Source organism: Leptodactylus fuscus, unplaced genomic scaffold (assembly GCF_031893055.1).
Source record: "Leptodactylus fuscus isolate aLepFus1 unplaced genomic scaffold, aLepFus1.hap2 HAP2_SCAFFOLD_392, whole genome shotgun sequence".
NCBI classification, from domain to species: Eukaryota; Metazoa; Chordata; class Amphibia; order Anura; family Leptodactylidae; genus Leptodactylus; species Leptodactylus fuscus.
The window spans coordinates 14,094-37,675 of NW_027440415.1; the positions used below are offsets into that span (position 1 = coordinate 14,094).

At 47.1% G+C, this 23,582-nt stretch overlaps 1 protein-coding gene across 1 annotated transcript; it reads right to left on the bottom strand.

Annotated features, from left to right (window-relative positions):
- Positions 1-2,749: 2,749 nt before the first annotated feature.
- On the bottom strand, positions 2,750-22,944 carry LOC142188172 (zinc finger BED domain-containing protein 6-like). Its single transcript, XM_075261783.1, has 4 exons — positions 22,841-22,944; positions 22,408-22,652; positions 6,070-6,155; positions 2,750-5,989 (listed from the first exon to the last, which is right to left on the bottom strand). Exons 1-4 carry the CDS (start codon positions 22,942-22,944, stop codon positions 2,963-2,965), a joined length of 3,462 nt encoding a protein of 1,153 aa, XP_075117884.1. The 3' UTR covers positions 2,750-2,962.
- Between the last annotated feature and the right edge of the window lie 638 nt (positions 22,945-23,582).

Here is a 23,582-nt window from a genome sequence, read left to right on the forward strand (position 1 = left end):
GGCGTGGTGCACTTTCCTGGAAGTGCTCTTACAGCAATGCGTTCCACCCTGGAGCGCAAAACTGCCTGCGAATGCGCACGAGCGCTTAATTTCAGAGGATATGTATAGTATACAGCAGAATGAAAATTGGTGTATGTTCTGCCGTCCACATACCTGTGAGGTGTAATGGGACCGAAGATGATGGGACACTAGCAAAATGGTATGATCTATAAAGATCTATTAGGTAGAATGTCTCTGCGAGTCATCATGACTATTACAAGATCCAGAGGGAATTACGCCCCATAGTGACGTGTCTCCTATAGCTTAAAAGCTATATATATATATATATATATATATATATATATATATATATATGTACTTGTCACAATACAAACTGCTTTCAGACTAAAAATTCATTTTGAATACATTATACATAAGCCACATTTTACATATCAGCTGAATGTAATGTGTGTAGTCCTCTCTCTTTTATGGAGTGCTCCTATTCTGCCAGTTACTTCCGTGGATATCCAGTCAATCGGTGTCACTATGAATCCACTGTGCTGCATGTCATGAAACACTAAGATCTACAAAGCCATTTACAACATAGAGCGAGGTTTGTTTAATCGCTCGCTTAACTGTCTAATAGTTCTCCCTACATACTGGAGGCCACAAGGGCACTCCATAGCTAGATTACATACGTGGAGGCGCAATTTAAACTATGTTGCAATTTAGTCTCATTAGTAGAAAAACTGGTTATTTCCGAAGTGCAATCTCTGATTGATTTGCAGCATTTACATTTCTTACGGCCACAGCGGTGACTACCTTTACTTTGGCCAGTTGTCGTCACCATAGTAGGTCTAGGTTGTTGAAGTTTACTCGCAACGATGAGGCTCTTTAAGGTTCTGGCCCTCCTAAAAGTAAGGCTAGGTTTATCAGGAAGTACCTTGCCTAAAAAAGGATCGTTACATAGGTTTATTGTGCTAACGGGCACCTACAGCACTATGGGGGCACTGATAGACTCCCCATAATTAGGTGATTTACTATTAGATCTCATTTTTGGAGATTTATTTTCATGATTCCGATTTGAGTGGATCAGTGTTGGGCCATCTTTATATGCTATCATTATTTATGCTAGAGTCCACAAATAACCCGTTTATGCAAATATTGCTAAAGGTTTCAACTTCCCAGTAATAGTTGATGCATTTCTAAATGGTCCCATTGCCAATGGCGCAGATTGTCTTTTAATGCACTAACTAGTCCCCTAGCATCTCCTTATACATACTCCATATACTTACTGCATTCCAGTGAGGTGCGCTTTATATCCATGCGGTCACATGATCAGCACGTCATTGGATGCAGATTGGCACGTGAGCGTTTGTGCCAAGGTTGGCTGTTGTCTCCGGATGAAGCCTTTGTAGCTTAGGAGGCATTTCTAGACTGATATTTGCATGTAGCAGGGTTCCAGCATTTACTATCATGACTACAGGCACCTATGGCCTTCTCAGCTTAATAACACTATGTGTATGGACATACAGTGGATATATACCAAGCAATGTGTTAGTGCCGTCGTAGCAGGCCACAATCGGGTATAGCACTACTCACAGTCCATTGATACCTATATATATATATATATATATATATATATATATATATATATATATATATATATATACACGCTATTTTGTTGACTTTTTGGTGATATTTGTGGCCATTTTTTCTCCATTTGGATTTGATTCCTATAGACTTGGATCATTCCTGATCCTCTAATAGTTCGGTGACCGCTCTGGTTTGTGGACTTAGTACATGGCAGTATTTGTGGATTCCCATGTACTACCCAGCTGTATATAAAGAATATACCTACACTTGTGGTTGTTGTATAGGCATTTCACCATCTGCCCTCTTGGACTATGTAAGTGTTACTATCAGATTTAGGATCACAGTTTTCTATGAATAAATATTAGATTTTGAGAGGCCTTGCTATGATGGTTGTCTTTTCTTGTAGACATACCATGTAATATGTAGATTGGAGCTTTGGCTGTTGCTTATTACACTACTTAATCACACTTCTATTTTGACACAAAACCAACATGTCTTACCCAAGCTTTCTACTCTATTCCTCAAACACTGACCCTTCTCTCCAGAAGTGCCTATGCTCTTAGTACCTGGATTGACGGATATTGGCTGGTGACGGCTCAGACAGTTTTAATGACATATTTAGTAAATGATGGCTGGACCGTTGTACCAAACAAGCCCCCTTACCTCGTGTCCCCCCTATTGCCTCATAGATTGGAAGCTGTTACAAGCACGGCCCTCACTGCTGCCGTTTCTGAGGACGATGGCCTATCCTTAGAATAAGCCATGAATATTAGATCTACAGGGTGTTAGATGACCACAAATCCCCTGTACTGAGGCAGCACGGTAGAGCCACACTGCACAAGCTGTAGCAGAAAGTGAGAACTCTGCAGCTCCGTCCCATAGATTTCACTATATACTACAGCACTGAAATTCCAGCGCCCACCACTACAGTAAATGAGTCCTGGGCGATGGACCAATGCAGATAAGGATAAACCATCATTAGCAGAATGTGAATAACCCCTATAGAATATAGTGTATAACATGGTCAGGGCGGCCTAGGACGATCACAAACAGCTACATATGCAGAAGGGAGTTGTAGATCTATGGGAAGATGGTCGGTAAGCAGCGGCTACAAACTGCTTGTATAACCGGACCGTGTTCAGACCAGCGCTTTATACTTTTTTTTGGAGCCTGTTTTGTGGGAATACGTCTGCCTGAAGGTTTGGTCCATGTACACACTCACCAGTCAGTTGTATGGAAAGTATCAATGACTTTTACAAACAATCCAAACTTTAATCTGTTTTGGAGAAGTGCGAGTGCAGCAGGTTTGTGTCCATCTTGTGCCTGGTTAGAAAAGCAAAGAAGAAAAAGTGGCTTTGAAAACAAGGAGACAGATGCTGTGACAAATCTATTCGCTAGCGTCAGCCAGAGGGGTCTGAAAATCCTCACCGATCCAGGTCCGATTCATTTTCACAAAAGTAATTTTTTCCTCACTTGTGATGGACAGTTTGGTCCTCCTAGGTGTTCCTCCACCATTGGCAGCACTGAACACCCTCTCGGCCTTCACACTTGAGGCTGGACAAGATAAAACGCCCATTGCAAACTGAGCCAGCTCCTGCCACTTGTCTAATTTGCTGGCCCAGAACTCCATGGGGTCAAAGTTATCTTCTGGAGTAAACGAACAGTCCAGGTACGATTGTACCTGGTTGTGCAGGCGGTGCGTGTCAGTTAGCTGCTGTGGGGCTGGTTGGCGCTGAGAAGTGAAAAATTTCTGGTTCATCATATTCCAGATACTGTACTGGCTGCTGCTGATTTTCCTTCTGCTACTCGGAGCTGTGGTGCTAACCGCGGAGGAGGACTGGGAGCGGACAGAGGTCTCCTGGCCAGGCAAGCGGCTGGCAGTGGTCTCCCTAAAAGCTGCGGCAAGCTGGGTAGAGAGCCTATCCTGATAATATGCTAATTTTTCTTCCCTTTGGGAGGCAGGGAAAAATTCACCCATTTTGGATTTATAGCGGGGGTCTAAGAGCACAGCGATCCAATACTCATCCTTCTGCTTGATGCTAATACTATGTTTGTCAGTATGTAAGCAATGAAGCATGCAGCCTGCCATACTTGCAAGTGTGTGTATGGACCCAGTGGCCTGCCATGGTTGATCTTGATTATCATCATCTCCACACAGATAAGGGTCAGTCTCCTCTCCTGGCTGTGGAATCTCAACACCCCCCTCTGCATCTGAAAAAAAGTCTTCCTCCTCCTCAAGTCTTTGAGTACCAGGTCCAACACCACAACCCAGATCTTCATCCACCTCCAGTTCCTGTTGTATGAAAGACTGTTCCTGTGAACCAAAAGATGGAAGTTGTTGTTCTTCTTCCATCCCTTGCTGCATGAGTGTAAGTGTTTCCTGTAATATATATATTAACGGGATGACATCACTGATACTGCAGTTCTCTCTACTGACAAATTTGGTGGCCTCTTCAAAGGGCTTCAGAAGGCGACATACTTCCCTCATGAGCCTCCAATGGCGGATTTCAAAGTAACATATTGTCCCTGTAGTCTCCTGCATACAGTAATCATTTACCGCCTTCTGCTGTTCACACAGACGCTCTAGCATGTGCAACGTGGAATTCCAGCGAGTTGGAACATCACAGATGAGACGATGCAAGGGCAGGCCATTTTGTCGCTGCAAGTCCAGCAGGGCATTCTTAGCCACATAAGAACGGCTGAAATGTGCAGACACTTTTCTGGCCATGAGTAGAACCTCTTTCAAACCACTATATCTGTTTATAAAGCGGCGCACTACCAAATTAAGCACATGAGCCATGCAGGAACAATGTGTTATTTTACCCAACTGCAAAGCATTTACAATATTCGTGCCACTGTCACTGACAACACTTCCCAGGTATAGTTGATGGGGAGACAGCCAGCAGGATATTTGCTTCTGGATATAGCAGAGCAGCTCTTCTGCTGTGTGTGTGGTCTGATCCAGGCTTATTAGCTGTAAAACTGCATGACATCGCTTCACCTTACACCCGTGAAACGAGGGAATGGAAGCAACAGCTTGACCTGGGGAAGTGGAGGACTGGAAGTAATCCAGTGAAGAGGAACCAGAGGAGGCGGATGGGCTCCACTTGGCGTTGGAACTTAGCCTGCACAAACGCGGTGGTGATAGAACTAGTTCCTGACCCTGTTGCATTTGTGCACTATCACTGCTGCCATTCAAAACATTGACCCAGTGGGCTCTGATAGCCATGTATTGCCCCGGTCCATAATTGCTGCTCCATGTATCAATTGTGATGTGCACCTTTCCCCACACAGACATATCCAAGGAGCGGCCCACATTCTCTGACACATGGTGATATAAAGAAGGGATGGCTTTCTTAGAGAAATAATGGGGGCTAGGTATTCTCCATCGAGGCTGAGCGCATGCCATCAGTTGTTGAAATTCAATGGACTCTACAAAGTGGTAGGGCAATGACTGCACTGCCAGCAATTTGGTCAAGTGCAAGTTAAGTTGACGAACCATGGGATGAGTGGACGCATATTGCTGTTTGTTGGGTAAACATTCCTTTATAGATGTCTGATGGAATGAAGAAGGAGGGACAGAAGCAGATGGTGATAACAATGGCCATGTGCTAGCTGTAGATGCGGCCTTGTCATGGGGAGGAGCAGGACCATCTTGTTCATTTTGCATGACACTCCCAATTCTATTTTGCCAAATGAGCTGGTGATGCCTTTTCATGTGAGTACGGAGCGAAGTCGTTCCTACATTTGTTCCTGCACGGCCTCGGCTTATTTTTTTCTTGCAGATCTTGCACAGTGCCATGGATTTATCGTTTGGTAATGTACAAAAAAATTCCCACACGGGAGATGACCGTACAAAACTGCCACCAAAAGCAGCACTGGCAAAGAATCTTCCCGTGCCACCTCCTCCACCCAAGCTTGCTGCAGGTCTGCCCCTGGCAGGTTTTTTTGATAGTGGGGCTGTTCTTCGATTCAGATCACCATCACCACCACCACCAATATCCTCTTCCTCAGACGTCATCTCATTGTCACCCTGGGCTGGTTGCCAGGTCCTATCTACAACAGATTCATCATTGGCAAGGTCATAGTCTTCCCCACCACTTTTTTCAGACTCCTCAAAGCTGTGGAATTGCACCCACTCAGAATTCCAATGTCTAGATTTCCCCCGAGTTCTATGACCAGCATGGCCACCAGTTCTACACCCCCTGCCACTGCTACTTCCACATCCAGTCGTCAAATCTTCCAAGTCTGCCTCTGTTGCATTAAAATGCTGACTGTTCTCATCCACTTCATCAAGAACAGGAAGACGTGGAAGAAGTTCTCTCTCAGCAGGTGCCACATCATTAGCCCAGAAATCAGTTTCCTCTTTTACTTCGTCTTTAATCTCAACCTTTGTATTTATGAGATGGTCACCCTAAACAGACAAGATAAGATAATGATCTTTGGTTCAGTCACTTTATGTTCAGATGTTGGAGAGACTTTGGTGCCATCTACCTGCTGACTGTCTGGGACATTCTCCTCCGGACAGTCCTGGGAATACAGAGGACATCTCTGGGGGGGATTTCTCCTACTGGATCCATCTGTGGAGACACAAACACACAGTGACGGAATCCATGAGCTGCTGGAGATCTGTCTATACATCAGACACTTCTCACAATTTTTCCAGGATTATACCATTTTGGTGGAAGCAAATTTGAAGAAAATCCAGCACTGCAGTCCGGTATCCGTATAAAATAAAACTTAACTTTTATTGACTTGTAGTTGCTACATTAAAAAATCTGTGTGCAGCAATAGGAGTAGCAGAAGCCTACGCGTTTCGGGATAGACCCTTACTCATGGTATACAGAGCTGTAATATGCTGCAATCTTATATAAAAATAAAAGAGACACACATAAAATTCAGGCCCCTCCCATCTGCACATAGGCAGGAAGTTAATTAATTAAGCAACATTTGTGATGCACGTGATAAGATGCAAGTGAAGCAGGAAAGAAAGCAGACAAAGTCGGCTGATTATAGTCAAAATAGTTCAAACAGGTTAAGGTAAATAAATAAATCATAATTTGTAGTGACATCAATAAAACTTGACATGACCAAGAGATGGAACATCTTCATTACATATGTACATACATACATACATACATACATATGTAATGAAGATGTTACATCTCTTGGTCATGTCAAGTTTTATTGATGTCATTACAAATGTAGCAACTACAAGTCAATAAAAGTTAAGTTTTATTTTATACGGATACCGGACTGCAGTGCTGGATTTTCTTCAAATTTGCTTCCATTTGACCTCATCTCAGCCGAGAGAGATTTCCTGGCACCGGTCTTGAGGTTCCACGATTCACAGCAACCAGCAAACGGACAGAGTGAGTGCACAAGGTTTTTTACCTATTTTTGAATTGTATGTCACTTTGGATGAGGGCTGTAGCGATTTTTCTAGTTTTGGACTTTATACCATTTTGGTGCTTGATATTTTGTGACCAGCTTGTGTCATCAGAGACAGACATTCCAAATTTTGTAAAGCGATATCCCGAGCATTTGTCTCTGACACCAGCCAGGACTACATGTTGTGCACTGAAGTGACGTATTCCTGGACACATTTTCACTTTGTACTTCTGATGGCGCACTCACTTCTGGAAAATAAATTACTAGAGTAAATATGCTCATTGTACCCCTGGATAAATGGGGTGACATGGGCAGACCAAAAGGGGGGATCCCTCCAAAGCAGGGTGGGGACCACCAAATGAGATACCACGCATACTCCCACTTTTATTGGAGACACACATGACACAACAGCATTATAGGGTAACACACCCCTTTCTCAAGTGATACACGGAAGTGAGAGAGGGAGCCTAAAAGAATGAAAACAAAAACACACAAGGACCAAGTCCAAGATAAAAACATGAATCAGACAGATAACATTTAACCAAGGGGCCACACGGTGGCTCAGTGGTTAGCACTGCAGCCTTGCAGCACTGGAGTCCTGGTGTTCAAATCCCGCCAAGGGCATAAAACCATCTGCAAGGAGTTTGTATGTTCTCTCCGTGTTTGCATGGATTTCCATCCCATATTCCAAAAAAGACATAATGATAGGGGAAAATGTACATTGTGAGCTCTATGTGGGGGCAGGGGCTCACAATCTACATAAAAAAAAATAAATAAATAATAATAATAAAAAAAGATAACATTTAACCATATATGATACTGTTGAAATAGCATAAGCTGTCTACATACTGGCGGATATATACTCACCCTCATACCATGAAGAATAAACCATCAGACTCAGGTCACTATATAACATACAGTACAAATATACTATGTAATACAATCAGGTCACTATATAATATACAGTACCAGTCTCCTCTTACCATGTGATGTCCGGGGGGCTGTATATAATATATATATCTCCTCTTACCATGTGATGTCCGGGGGGGCCGGGGGTCTGTATATAATATATATATATCTCCTCTTACCATGTGATGTCCGGGGGGGCCGGGGGTCTGTATATAATATATATATCTCCTCTTACCATGTGATGTCCGGGGGGGCCGGGGGTCTGTATATAATATATATATCTCCTCTTACCATGTGATGTCCGGGGGGGCCGGGGGTCTGTATATAATATATATATCTCCTCTTACCATGTGATGTCCGGGGGGGCCGGGGGTCTGTATATAATATATATATCTCCTCTTACCATGTGATGTCCGGGGGGGTCGGGGGTCTGTATATAATATATATATCTCCTCTTACCATGTGATGTCCGGGGGGGGGGGGCCGGGGGTCTGTATATAATATATATATCTCCTCTTACCATGTGATGTCCGGGGGGCCGGGGGTCTGTATATAATATATATATCTCCTCTTACCATGTGATGTCCGGGGGGGCCGGGGGTCTGTATATAATATATATATCTCCTCTCACCATGTGATGTCCGGGGGGGGCCGGGGGTCTGTATATAATATATATATCTCCTCTCACCATGTGATGTGCGGGGGGGCCGGGGGTCTGTATATAATATATATATCTCCTCTTACCATGTGATGTCCGGGGGGGCCGGGGGTCTGTATATAATATATATATCTCCTCTTACCATGTGATGTCCGGGGGGGGCCGGGGGTCTGTATATAATATATATATCTCCTCTTACCATGTGATGTCCGGGGGAGCCGGGGGTCTGTATATAATATATATATCTCCTCTTACCATGTGATGTCCGGGGGGGCCGGGGTCTGTATATAATATATATATCTCATCTTACCATGTGATGTCCGGGGGGGCCGGGGGTCTGTATATAATATATATATATATCTCCTCTTACCATGTGATGTCCGGGGGGGCCGGGGGTCTGTATATAATATATATATCTCCTCTTACCATGTGATGTCCGGGGGGGCCGGGGTCTGTATATAATATATATATCTCATCTTACCATGTGATGTCCGGGGGGGCCGAGGGTCTGTATATAATATATATATATCTCCTCTTACCATGTGATGTCCGGGGGGGCCGGGGGTCTGTATATAATATATATATCTCCTCTTACCATGTGATGTCCGGGGGGGCCGGGGGTCTGTATATAATATATATATCTCCTCTTACCATGTGATGTCCGGGGGGGCCGGGGGTCTGTATATAATATATATATCTCCTCTTACCATGTGATGTCCGGGGGGGCCGGGGGTCTGTATATAATATATATATCTCCTCTTACCATGTGATGTCCGGGGGGTCTGTATATAATATATATATCTCCTCTTACCATGTGATGTCCGGGGGGGCCGGGGGTCTGTATATAATATATATATCTCCTCTTACCATGTGATGTCCGGGGGGTCTGTATATAATATATATATCTCCTCTTACCATGTGATGTCCGGGGGGGGCCGGGGGTCTGTATATCTCCCTATATTATAAAAATGAATTCTTGTCTGTCCGTCTGTGCTCTAATGCGAACCAAACGACTGGACCGATCTTCACCAAATTTGGTACAGAGATACTTCAGATATCCGGGAAGGTTTAAGACGAGACTCCAACTCGCTCGGACGTACCGTTGCTGAGATACAGCATTCCAAACACAGTGCCCCCCCCCCTTAGCCAATACACACCTGCAAGTCTTTCACTCATATTTCAACTGCAATACACACGGTCACTCCACATGCACAATACAACACTGATATCCAAACTGAGATACACGCATCAGAGGATTAGATACACAGATCAGCACACAGTATCACACGCCAGAGGATTAGATACACGCGTCTGCACACAGTCCCACAAACCAGAGGATTAAATACGCACTTCTGCACAGTTACACACACTGAAGGATTTGATACGTGCATCTGCACACGGTTCCACAAGCCGAAGGATTAGATACAGGCGTCTACACACAGGCCCACACTCCAGAGGATTAGATACGCACGTCTGCACACATTTGTACACGCCATAGGATTAGATACACGCGTCTGCACAGAGTACCACATGCCGTAGGATTAGATACAGGCGTCTACACACAGTTCCACACTCCAGAGGATTAGATACGCATGTCTGCACACAGTACCACACGGGGGAGGATTAGATATGCGCGTCTACACACAGTACCACATGCCATAGGATTAGATACGTGCATCTGCACACAGTAACACATGCCGGGGGATTGGATACGCGCGTCTACACACAGTTCCACACGCCATAGGATTAGATACGCGCCTCTTCACACAATACCACACAGGGGAGGATTAGATACACGTGTCTTCACATAGTTGTACATGCCATAGCATTAGATACACGCGTCTGCACACAGTACCACATGCCGTAGAATTAGATACACGGGTCTGCACACAGTCCCACACACCAGAGGATTAAATACGCACTTCTGCACACAGTTTCACACACTGAAGGATTTGATACGTGCGTCTGCACACGGTTCCACATGCCTTAGGATTAGATACATGCGTCTACACACAGTTCCACACTCCAGAGGATTAGATACGCGTGTCTGCACACAGTTGTACACGCCATAGGATTAGATACACGTGTCTGCACACAGTACCACATGCAGTAGGATTAGATACGCACGTCTACACATAGTTCCACACGCCAAAGGATTAGATACGCGCCTCTTCACACAATACCACACAGGGGAGGATTAGATACGTGTGTGTGCACACAGTGTCAAACTTTGGAGGATTAGATACATGCCTCTGCACACAGTACCACAAGCCAGAGAATTAGATATGCGTCTCAGCACACAGTACCACACGGGGGAGGATTAGATACGCGCGTCTACACACAGTTCCACACGCCGTAGGATTAGATACGCGCCTCTTCACACAATACCACACAGGGGAGGATTAAATACGTGCGTCTGCACACACTACCACACGCCAGAGTATTAGATAAGTGCGTCTGCACACAGTACCAAATTCCGTAGGATTACATACGCGCATCTGCACACAGTACCACATGTCGTAGGATTAGATATCCACGTCTACACACAGTTCCACATGCCGTAGGATTAGATACGCGCCTCTTCACACAATACCACACAGGGGAAGATTAGATACGTGCATCTGCACACAGTACCACATGACCGAGGGTTAGATGTGCGTGTCTGCACACAGTTACACACGCTGAAGGATTAGATACGTGTGTCTGCTCTAAGTATCACACGGGGGAGGATTAGATACACACATCTGCACACAGTTCAAAATGCTGGAGGATTAGATACGCATGTCTTCACATAGTACCACCGCCAGAGGATTAGATACACGTTTCTACACACAGTATCACACGGGGAAGGATTAGATGTGTGCATCTGCACACAGTACCACATGCCAGAGGATTGGATATGCACATCTGCACACAGTTCCATACGCCGGAGGATTAGAAACGCACGTCTGCACACTGTACCACATGCCGTAGTATTAGATATGTGCGTCTGCACACAGTTTCACACGCTGGAGGATTAGATACATGCGTCTGCACACAGTACCACATGCCAGAGGATTGGATAAGCAGGTCTGCACACAATACCACATGCCAGAGGATTGGATAAACAGGTCTGCACACAGTACCACATGCTGTAGGATTAGATACCTGCGTCTGCTTACAGATCCACACGCCAGAGGAATAAATACACGCATCTTCACACAGTTGAACACGCCATAGGATTAGATACACACGTCTGCATACAGTACCACATGCTGTAGGATTAGATACGCGCGTCTACACACAGTTCCACACGCCGTAGGATTAGATACGTGCCTCTTAACACAATACCACACAGGGGAGGATTAGATACGTGCATCTGAACACAGTACCACACTTTGGAGGATTAGATACAGGCCTCTGCACACAGTACCACATGCCAGAGAAGTAGATACGCGTCTCAGAACACAGTTCCACATGGGGAGGATTAGATACATGCATCTGCACACAATACCACATGCCAGAGTATTAGATACATGCATCTGAACACAGTTTCACTTACTGGAGGATTAGATACGCGCCTCTTCACACAATACCACACGGGGAGGATTAGATACACGCATCTGCACACAGTACCACACGCCGGAGGATTAGATATGTGCATCTGCACACAGTACCACACCAACAAGGATTGGATACTTGCATCTAAACACAGTATTACACGGGGAAGGATTAGATACAGCTTTACTCCAGATATCCATAACAACTCATGACAGGTTTTTCACTGATATCCAAAATGAGATACACATAATCACATGACGCTTATGGACATACACACAAACCACATACAAAATACACCAGTGCAAAACTGGACAATTCTTATGGGGCCAATACACAAACATAAAATGTAATATACCCGTGCGAAGCCGGGTCCTCCCTCTAGTAATATATATATCTCCTCTTACCATGTGATGTCCGGGGGGGCCGGGGGTCTGTATATCTCCCTATATTATAAAAATGAATTTCTGTCTGTCTGTCTGTCTGTCCGTCTGTCTGTGCTCTAATGCGAACCAAACGACTGGACCGATCTTCACCAAATTTGGTACAGAGATACTTCAGATATCCGGGAAGGTTTAAGACGAGACTCCAACTCGCTCGGACGTACCGTTGCTGAGATACAGCATTCCAAACACAAGGCCCCTCCCCCTTAGCCAATACAAACCTGCAAGTCTTTCACTCATATTCCAACTGCAATACACACGGTCACTCCACATACACAACCCAACACTGATATCCAAACTGAGATACACGCATCAGAGGATTAGATACACAGATCAGCACACAGTATCACACGCCAGAGGATTAGATACACGCGTCTGCACACAGTCCCACAAACCAGAGGATTAAATACGCGCTTCTGCACACAGTTCCACATGCCGAAGGATTAGATACACGCGTCTGCACAAAGTACCACACGCCGGGGGATTGGATACACGCATCTGCACATAGTTCCACACACCAGAGCATAAGATATGCACATCTGCACACAGTACCACATGCCGTAGGATTAGATACGTGCATCTACACACAGTTCCACATGCCGTAGGATTAGATACGCGCCTCTTCACACAATACCACACAGGGGAGGATTAGATACGTGTGTCTGCACACATTACCACACTTTGGAGGATTAGATACATGCCTCTGCACACAGTACCGCAAGCCAGAGAATTACATACACGTCTCGGCACACAGTACCACACAGGGAGGATTAGATACACGCGTCTGCACACAGTACCACATGCCGTAGGATTAGATACGCGCGTCTACACACAGTTCCACATGCCGTAGGATTAGATACGCACCTCTTCACACAATACCACACAGGGGAGGATTAGATACATGCCTCTGCACACAGTACCACAAGCCAGAGAATTACATACATGTCTCAGCACACAGTACCACACGGGGGAGGATTAGATACGCACATCTGCACACAGTACCACATGCCAGAGGATTAGATATGTGCATCTGCACACAGTACCACACAGGGGAGGATCAGATACGCGCATCTGCACACAGTACCACACGCCAGAGGATTAGATACGCGCATCTGCACACAGTACCACACGCCAGAGGATTAGATACGCGCGTCTGCACACAGTACCACATGCCGTAGGATTAGATATATGCCTCGTCACACAATACCACACAGGGGAGGATTAGATACATGTGTTTGCATACAGTACCACACTTTGGAGGATTAGATACATGCCTCTGCACACAGTACCACAAACCAGAGAATTATATACGTGTCTCAGCACACAGTACCACACATAGAGGATTAGAAACACACGTCTGCACACAGTACCACATGCTGTAGGATTAGATACGCGCATCTACACACAGTTCCACATGCCGTAGGATTAGATACGCACCTCTTCACACAGTACCACACAGGGGAGGATTAGATACGTGTCTGCATACAGTACCACACTTTGGAGGATTAGATACATGCCTCTGCACACAGTACCACAAGCCAGAGAATTAGATACGCGTCTCAATACACAGTACCACACGCAAGAGGATTAGATACGCGCATCAGCACACAGTACCACACAGGAAAGAATTAGATACGCGCATCTGCACACAGTACCACACGCCAAAGGATTAGATACGCGCATCTACACACAGTTCCACACGCCGTAGGATTAGATATGCGACTCTTCACACAATACCACACAGGGAAGGATTAGATACGTGTGTCTGCATACAGTACCACAAGCCAGAGAATTAGATACGCGTCTCAATACACAGTACCACACGCAAGAGGATTAGATAAGCGCATCTGCACACAGTTCCACTCGCCGTAGGATTAGATACACGCCTCATCACACAATACCACACAGGGGAGGATTAGCTACGCGCATCTGCACACAGTTCCACACACCAGAGGATTAGATAAGCACGTGTGCACACAGTACCACATGCCGTAGGATTAGATACGCGCGTCTGCTTACAGTTCCACATGTCAGATGATTAGATACGCACATCTTCACACAGTTGTACACGCCATAGGATTAGATACACATGTCTGCATACAGTACCACATGCTGTAGGATTAGATACGTGCGTCTACACACAGTTCCACATGCCGTAGGATTAGATACGCGCCTCTTCACACAATACCACACAGGGGAGGATTAGATACGTGCGTCTGAACACAGTACCACACTTTGGAGGATTAGATACATGCCTCTGCACACAGTACCACATGCCAGATAATTAGATACGCGTCTCAGCACACAGTACCACACGGGGAGGATTAGATACGTGCATATGCACACAGTACCACATGCCAGAGGATTAGATACGCGTGTCTGCACATAGTACCACATGCCGTAAGATTAGATATGCACGTCTGCACACAGTTTCACTTACCGGAGGATTAGATACGTGCCTCTTCACACAATGCCACACGGGGGAGGATTAGATACACACATCTGCACACAGTACCACACGCCGGAGGATTAGATATGTGCATATGCACACAGTACCACACCAACAAGGATTAGATACTTGCGTCTAAACACAGTATTACACGGGGAAGGATTAGATACAGCTTTACTCCAGGTATCCGTAACAACTGATCACAGGTTTTTCACTGACATCCATAATGAGATACACATAATCACATGACGCTTATGGACATACACAATACACCAGTGCAAAACTGGGCAATTCTTATGGGGCCACTACACAAACATAACATGTAATATACCCGTGTGAAGCCGCGTCCTCCCTCTAGTATAATATATATATCTCCTCTTACTATGTGATGTCTGGGGGGGCCGGGGGTCTGTATATAATATATATATCTCCTCTTACCATGTGATGTCCGGGGGGGCGGGGGTCTGTATATAATATATATATCTCCTCTTACCATGTGATGTCCAGGGGGGCGGGGGTCTGTATATAATATATATATCTCCTCTTACCATGTGATGTCCGGGGGGGGCCGGGGTCTGTATATAATATATATATCTCCTCTTACCATGTGATGTCCGGGGGGGGCCGGGGGTCTGTATATAATATATATATCTCCTCTTACCATGTGATGTCCGGGGGGGCGGGGGTCTGTATATAATATATATATCTCCTCTTACCATGTGATGTCCGGGGGGCCGGGGGTCTGTATATAATATATATCTCCTCTTACCATGTGATGTCCGGGGGGGCCGGGGGTCTGTATATAATATATATATCTCCTCTTACCATGTGATGTCCGGGGGGGCCGGGGGTCTGTATATAATATATATATCTCCTCTTACCATGTGATGTCCGGGGGGGCCGGGGGTCTGTATATAATATATATATCTCCTCTTACCATGTGATGTCCGGGGGTCTGTATATAATATAAATATCTCCTCTTACCATGTGATGTCTGGGGGGGCCGGGGGTCTGTATATAATATATATATCTCCTCTTACCATGTGATGTCCGGGGGGGCGGGGGTCTGTATATAATATATATATATCTCCTCTTACCATGTGATGTCCGGGGGGGGGGGCCGGGGGTCTGTATATAATATATATATCTCCTCTTACCATGTGATGTCCGGGGGGGCCGGGGTCTGTATATAATATATATATCTCCTCTTACCATGTGATGTCCGGGGGGGCCGGGGTCTGTATATAATATATATATCTCCTCTTACCATGTGATGTCCGGGGGGGCCGGGGGTCTGTATATAATATATATATCTCCTCTTACCATGTGATGTCCGGGGGGGCCGGGGGTCTGTATATAATATATATATCTCCTCTTACCATGTGATGTCCGGGGGGGCCGGGGGTCTGTATATAATATATATATCTCCTCTTACCATGTGATGTCCGGGGGGGCCGGGGTCTGTATATAATATATGTCACGGAGCAAAGGTATACGTCTTCCTCCGGAGGATATCTTGAATCAACACGGACGCAAGAGGTCGGGAGACAACAGCAATTTATTGTAATCCACAAAGTTAGTAGCCGGCAGCGGTCACATCAACCGTAATAACAATAAGTCCACAGAAGTCACAATCCAATGATAGCTTTGGTTCCTTGGTCCTGTAACTAAATCCTGGCTCTCTACAGAGCTGTGCACAGGCCGGCTAACACATACTAACTGCTAGCTATATACTATATACTAAGACTGTTACTTCCTCTATCTGTGGGTGGGAAGGGCTGAGTCACAGATCCTTCCCCCCTCATCTATACCAAGGAGAGCAGACTCCCTGTCTACTATGGACAATGCACCATCCAACATCTTCTTGGAGACACTGATCAGATTATCTCCACCCATTGTCCTCACTGGTCCTCACTAGTTAGAGGTATTTGCATACAATGTGCTAACACACTAGACCCTAATCAGCCAACTACACATTGATGTATACAACAGGTTGGAGAATACATTCCACATGAAATATATATTACACATGGCCTATAGTATAGACTCTAACCATCCCGTGACAACCCCTCCCCCTCTCAAAACATGTGCATGACACAATTGGCCTACACAGGTAAATTGGGGAATGCACATCAGTCTCTATAGGTCATATGTCCTCCTGCCGGGATAACCCATCCGCGTTCTGGTGTTGGCTCCCTCGGCGGTACTGAATGGTAAAGTTGTAGGGTTGAAGGGCCAGACTCCACCTCAACAGTCGTCCATTGTCCCCAGAGACTCTCTGCAGCCAAGTGAGGGGGTTGTGGTCGGTCACTACGGTGAACTCCCGACCATACAGGTACGGCTGTAACTTCTTGAGGGCCCAAACTACTGCCAAGCATTCCTTCTCTATAGTGGCATATGCTACTTCCCGGTCCTGCAGCTTCCGGCTGAGGTAGGCAATGGGGGGCTCCTCCCCCGCGGCATTTACTTGGCTGAGGACGGCTCCCAGTCCATATGTGGAGGCGTCTGTCTGAACAATAAACCTTCGTTTATAATCCGGGGCAGCAAGGACAGGTGAGCAGGCAAGGGCGTCCTTCAGTTGGTTAAAAGCTCTGTCGCAGGCCGGGGTCCAGCTCACCACTCTGGGCAGGTTCTTCTTCGTCAGGTCTGTCAGGGGCTTGGCCACGGAGCTGAAGTTAGAGACAAATTTTCGGTAATAACTAGCAGTACCTAAGAACGCCATGACCTGTTTCTTGGTCTGTGGTATGGGCCAGTCTCTAATAGCCTGTATCTTAGCGGGCTCTGGTCGCAATTTTCCCCCTCCCACTCTATGTCCCAAGTATTGCACCTCGCCCAGACCTATCTGGCATTTGTCTGGTCTAATTGTCAGGCCGGCCTCCTGTATCCGATCTAGAACAGCCTCAACATGATGCAAGTGGTCCTCCCACGTGTGGCTAAAGATTGCGATATCATCCAAGTAAGCACAGGCAAAGTCTCTGCATCCCTGAAGTAGCTGGTCCACCATCCTCTGGAAGGTTGCTGGGGCATTCTTCATTCCAAAAGGCATGCTTAGGAATTCAAACAGTCCGAAAGGGGTTATGAACGCTGACCTTTCCCTCCCTGCAGCGGTCAGGGGAATCTGCCAGTACCCCTTGCTGAGATCCAAGGTGGTGACATACTTAGCCGCAGCGAGTTTGTCCAGAAGCTCATCAATGCGTGGCATAGGGTAGGGGTCACTCATAGTATGGTCATTCAGTCGCCTGTAGTCCACACAAAATCTCGTACTGCCATCCTTTTTGGGAAGGACAATCATAAGAACTTGTTGCCCCTCAGTAAATTCCCGATAGCGTGCTTTGCGGTCGTACCAAGTCTTTTGTCGAGTCTGTGCCCTCTGGACCTGCTCTTTAGCAAAATGGGCCAACTGGGCCAGCATGTCTCAAAGCTTCAGAACATAAGGGACAACAGGAATTCCGGTATCCTCCACTGGCCCCTCCCAGTGCTCCTTGACTAAGGTTAACGGACCACGAACTTTCCGGCCATACAGCAGTTCAATGGGGGAAAATCCAGTAGATTCCTGGGGCACTTCCCGATATGCAAACAGGAGATGTGGTAGGTACCTTTCCCAGTCTGGATCAGTCTCAGTAAAGGCTTTTAACATGTTCTTTAGAGTACCATTAAAACGCTCACATAGTCCATTGGTCTGGGGGTGGTATGGGGTGGTCCGGATCGCCCGCACCCCGCAGGTACGCCATAGACACTGTACCAGTTCGGACATAAATTGGGTACCCTGGTCTGACAAGATCTCACTTGGGAATCCAACTCTGGTGAAGACAGTCACAAGGGCCTCGGCTACTTTGGTGGCAGAGATACAGGATAGTGCCACAGCTTCCGGGTATCGGGTGGCATAGTCGACTACTGTCAATATATATTGTTTCCCAGATTTACTAGGTCTAGCCAAAGGCCCGATGATATCAACAGCCACTCGTTGGAAGGGTTCATCGATGACGGGCAAAGGCTGTAAGGGGGCTCTTGGGTGGTCCCCTGGTCGGCCTCTACGCTGACATACATCACAAGTCCGACAGAACTGCGCAACAGCCTGAGAGATCCCAGGCCAATAAAACAAGTGAGTAAGCCTCCGTTCTGTGCGAGTTTTCCCTTGATGGCCAGCCATGGGAATGTCATGGGCAAGGTGCAGTAGGGAGGCCCGGTATCGCTGGGGCACAACAAGCTGTCTACAATAAGTCCAAGGTTTATCTGGAGAGCAAGCCTCTGTAACCCGGTAGAGGAGTCCATCTTCCTTAATAATCTTCTCACCACTTTCTCCTATCTGTCCAATCTCAGCCCGTGCTCGGAAACTATCCAATGTAGGGTCCGTCTCTACCTCCCTCCTAAACTGTGCCTTGTCCCAAATTGCAGGATTATTAGCCCCGAGGGAAGAGTCACTCACCAGTTGGGAAGTTGGGGCCGCTGGGCTGGAATCTGGCAGCAAATCCGGTCGATCCATGTTGGCTTCTCTCTGAGCTTGGCTTCGGGTCACTGCTCCCACAAAGTGGCACTGTAGATTTCCAACATCGTTGCCTAACAGAACATCGGCCGGCAGCCCGCTCATCACACCAATTGTGCATCGTTTTGGTCCATAACCATAGTCAAGTTCCACGGTAGCTTTAGGAATACGTCTCCGAGTACCCTCTGCCAACTCGATAGAAATGCCAGGGCCCTCCTCTAGGGCCTCGGGTCGCACAACTCGGGGGTCCGCTACCGTTAGTAAAGCTCCCGAGTCCCGGAATCCAACAACTGTTCGGCCATCCAGGAGGACCTCCTGCAAGTGTTTCCGCTGAAGGTTTGCAGGATGTGTGGCAGAAGGCTGAATCCCATAGACCCCTGGAGGTGGAACAGATGGGTCATTCATTGAGTCATCTGGAAATGGGGCCAAACTTTCTGTCCTAGGGGTGGTTCCCAGGTAGTGAATAGGCCGAGATGCCACGGTGGCCCGTGCCCCCATGTTAACAGGGCAACGAGCTTGCAAATGTCCAGGCCGCCCGCAACCAAAACATCTGCGCTCTAGCATTCTTCCAGTAGGTCGTTGTCTAGGGACAGGGTTGTTCATAGCTGGAGGCCGATGGGCTGGGGCAAGGGTAGAGGGGGAATTGTAATCCTGAGGCCGGGCACGAAAGGTGGGTGGCTGGCTGAAGGGTGTCTGGCGGACTGTGGTAGTTTTCCGCTCCTCTGCAAACAACCTCTTCCACTGCGGCTTGATGGTCAGGCCCTCATCTGCAAGAGAAGCAGCTTGCTCAACTGTGGCTGGGTTCCGTTCCAGCACCCACTCACGGATCTCAGCGGGGCACTGGGAAAAGAACTGTTCCTTAAGTATGACTTGGAGGATCTTATCGACTGTGACAGCCCCCTCTCCTTCTAGCCAGCGCTTGCATGCTTGCTTCAACTTGTGGGCGAACATGTGGAAGGAGCTTCCCCCATTGTAAGACAAAGAGCGGAACTGAACTCGGTAGGTCTCTGGAGTGACTGCATAATACTTCTGCACCGCTCTTTTAATGGCCTCATAGTCCCGCTGATCACTAGGGTCCATGGCTCTGAGAGCTTCCGCAGCCCCATCTCGTAGGTGCCCCACCAGATACCGGACCCAATCCTTCTCTGGGACTTCCATCAGGCGGCACTGGTGTTCGAAGTCCTGAAAATATCCATCAACATCCCCAGCCGCTTCATCAAAGGTCTTGAAGTGTTTATGGGAGACATATGGTGGTTCTCTCACTGTTGGGCTGGGGGTCGACGTTTGATTATAATTCCGCGCAGTTATCTCAGCCATTCGCATTTCATGCGCCATTCTTTCCTTTTCATACGCCATTCTCTGTTCCTCCTTCTCCGTTTCCTGAGCCCTCTGTAACGCTCTACTCCTTTGCTCTGCAGTTGCTTCTAGCCCCAGCACTGCCAATTCCTCCTCATACAAAACAACCCATCTGCTCTTTTGGGTCTGTACCTGCCACTCCCGTATCTCTACTGTCTCCTGGGGGCAGCCCTCCTCATGGTCGCTTTGCAGGGTCATCTCCTCCAGTGCCTCGATCAGTTGCTCTTTCGTTCTTCCCTGGTAACTCAGGTTTAGTTCCCGGGCCCTTACTTGTAGACTTGCCATAGTCCAGTTCCTGTATTCTGAGGTTGTGGCTCCATTAATCGCTGGGCTGCTGTAGTCCATCTCGCTGTCCGCTGTTGATCCCACCGCTGCCAACCAGTTGTCACGGAGCAAAGGTATACGTCTTCCTCCGGAGGATATCTTGAATCAACACGGACGCAAGAGGTCGGGAGACAACAGCAATTTATTGTAATCCACAAAGTTAGTAGCCGGTGGCGGTCACATCAACCGTAACAACAATAAGTCCACAGAAGTCACAATCCAATGATAGCTTTGGCTCCTTGGTCCTGTAACTAAATCCTGGCTCTCTACAGAGCTGTGCACAGGCCGGCTAACACATACTAACTGCTAGCTATATACTATATACTAAGACTGTTACACCTATATCTGTGGGTGGGAAGGGCCGAGTCACAGATCCTTCCCCCCTCACCTATACCAAGGAGAGCAGACTCCCTGTCTACTATGGACAATGCACCATCCAACATCTTCTTGGAGACACGGATCAGATTATCTCCACCCATTGTCCTCACTGGTCCTCACTAGTTAGAGGGATTTGCATACAATGTGCTAACACACTAGACCCCAATCAGCCAACTACACATTGATGTATATAACAGGTTAGAGAATACATTCCACATGAAATATATATTACACATTGCCTATAGTATAGACTCTAACCATCCCGTGACAATATATATATCTCCTCTTAAAATGTGATGTCCGGGGGGGCCGGGGGTCTGTATATAATATATATATCTCCTCTTACCATGTGATGTCCGGGGGGGCGGGGGTCTGTATATAATATATATATCTCCTCTTACCATGTGATGTCCGGGGGGGCCGGGGGTCTGTATATAATATATATATCTCCTCTTACCATGTGATGTCCGGGGGGGCCGGGGGTCTGTATATAATATATATATCTCCTCTTACCATGTGATGTCCGGGGGGGCCGGGGGTCTGTATATAATATATATATCTCCTCTTACCATGTGATGTACGGGGGGGCCGGGGGTCTGTATATAATATATATATCTCCTCTTACCATGTGATGTCCGGGGGGGCCGGGGGTCTGTATATAATATATATATCTCCTCTTACCATGTGATGTCCGGGGGGGCCGGGGGTCTGTATATAATATATATATCTCCTCTTACCATGTGATGTCCGGGGGGGCGGGGGTCTGTATATAATATATATATATCCTCTTACCATGTGATGTCCGGGGGGGCCGGGGGTCTGTATATAATATATATATCTTCTCTTACCATGTGATGTCCGGGGGGGCCGGGGGTCTGTATATAATATATATATCTCCTCTTACCATGTGATGTCCGGGGGGGCCGGGGGTCCTCCATCATCACCTCCTTGTACCGATCCTCGTGTCCTTCTAAATACTCCCACTCCTCCATGGAGAAATAGACAGCGACATCCTGACACCTTATAGGAACCTGACAACACACCAACCTCAGTAGTGAAGAGGAAGTGGAAAATGAAGGACCTGTGATGATGTCACCGCTATCATGTGACCAGTGCAAGGGGGTGGAGCTGAGGAGCAGGATGAAGGACCTGTGATGATGATGATGATGATGCGTGGGACATTGACACGCCCACCTTGTCAGGTGACCGTGTGATGTCACACAAAGGTCCTTGTACAATAGTGAAGCGGAGGAATGATTGTTCAGTGATACATTAAAGGGGCAGCGCGCGGTCCTTTCCATGTTGTCCTTGGTGCTCAGGCCCTCTGATTATTTTACCACTGAGCTGCACCTGCCGACATCTCGATGGCTCCGCTACCAGCAGATTGGACACTTTGTTCTTTCTCTGCTTTAGAGAAGTTATGTCGGGCAGGCGCCTCCATGGCCGGTCTGATCTCTGGACTATATAGGCTACTTTCTACCCCCGGGGGGCGCCCTTTTGTCCCCCACAGGTATATGGACAGATGGTGTAGGCATACCTCCCAACTTTTGAAGAACCGAAAGAGGGACAAAATGTGCGGCGCGCATAGTGCGCCGCGGTAAATTTAGCCTCGCCCACTTTTGTGTTGACTCCGCCCACTCGTTAATTTTTCATGTGCCCGCACACAGTATATTCCTCCTACAGTCACCCGTAAATTATATGTCCCCCTTCTATCTCTCCCCCAGTTTCATATACACCCTTCATCTGCCCCCAGATTCATGTCCCTCCATCTCTGCCCCCAGATTCATGTCCTCTCCATCTCTGCCCCAGATTCATGTCCCCACATCTCTGCCCCCAGATTCATGTCCCCACATCTCTGCCCTCAGATTCATGTCCCTCCATCTCTGCCCCCAGATTCATTTCCCCCATCTCTGCCCCCAGTTTCATGTCCACTCCATCTCTGCCCCCAGATTCATGTCCCTCCATCTCTGCCCCCAGATTCATGTCCTCTCCGCCCCCAGATTCATGTCCTCTCCATCTCTGCCCCCAGATTCATGTCCCCCATCTCTGCCCCCAGATTCATGTCCCCCATCTCTGCCC

What these genes read in the sequence shown, in the direction of transcription:
- LOC142188172 (XM_075261783.1), bottom strand. Translation starts at nt 22,944, where the DNA reads ATGGAGGCGCCTGCCCGACATAACTTCTCTAAAGCAGAGAAAGAACAA. An exon ending in TCGGCAGGTGCAGCTCAGTG is followed by an intron (nt 22,653 to 22,840) that starts GTAAAATAATCA and finishes TCATCATCACAG; the next exon opens with GTCCTTCATCCTGCTCCTCA. An exon ending in GCCCCCCCGGACATCACATG is followed by an intron (nt 6,156 to 22,407) that starts GTAAGAGGAGAT and finishes GTGTCTCCACAG; the next exon opens with ATGGATCCAGTAGGAGAAAT.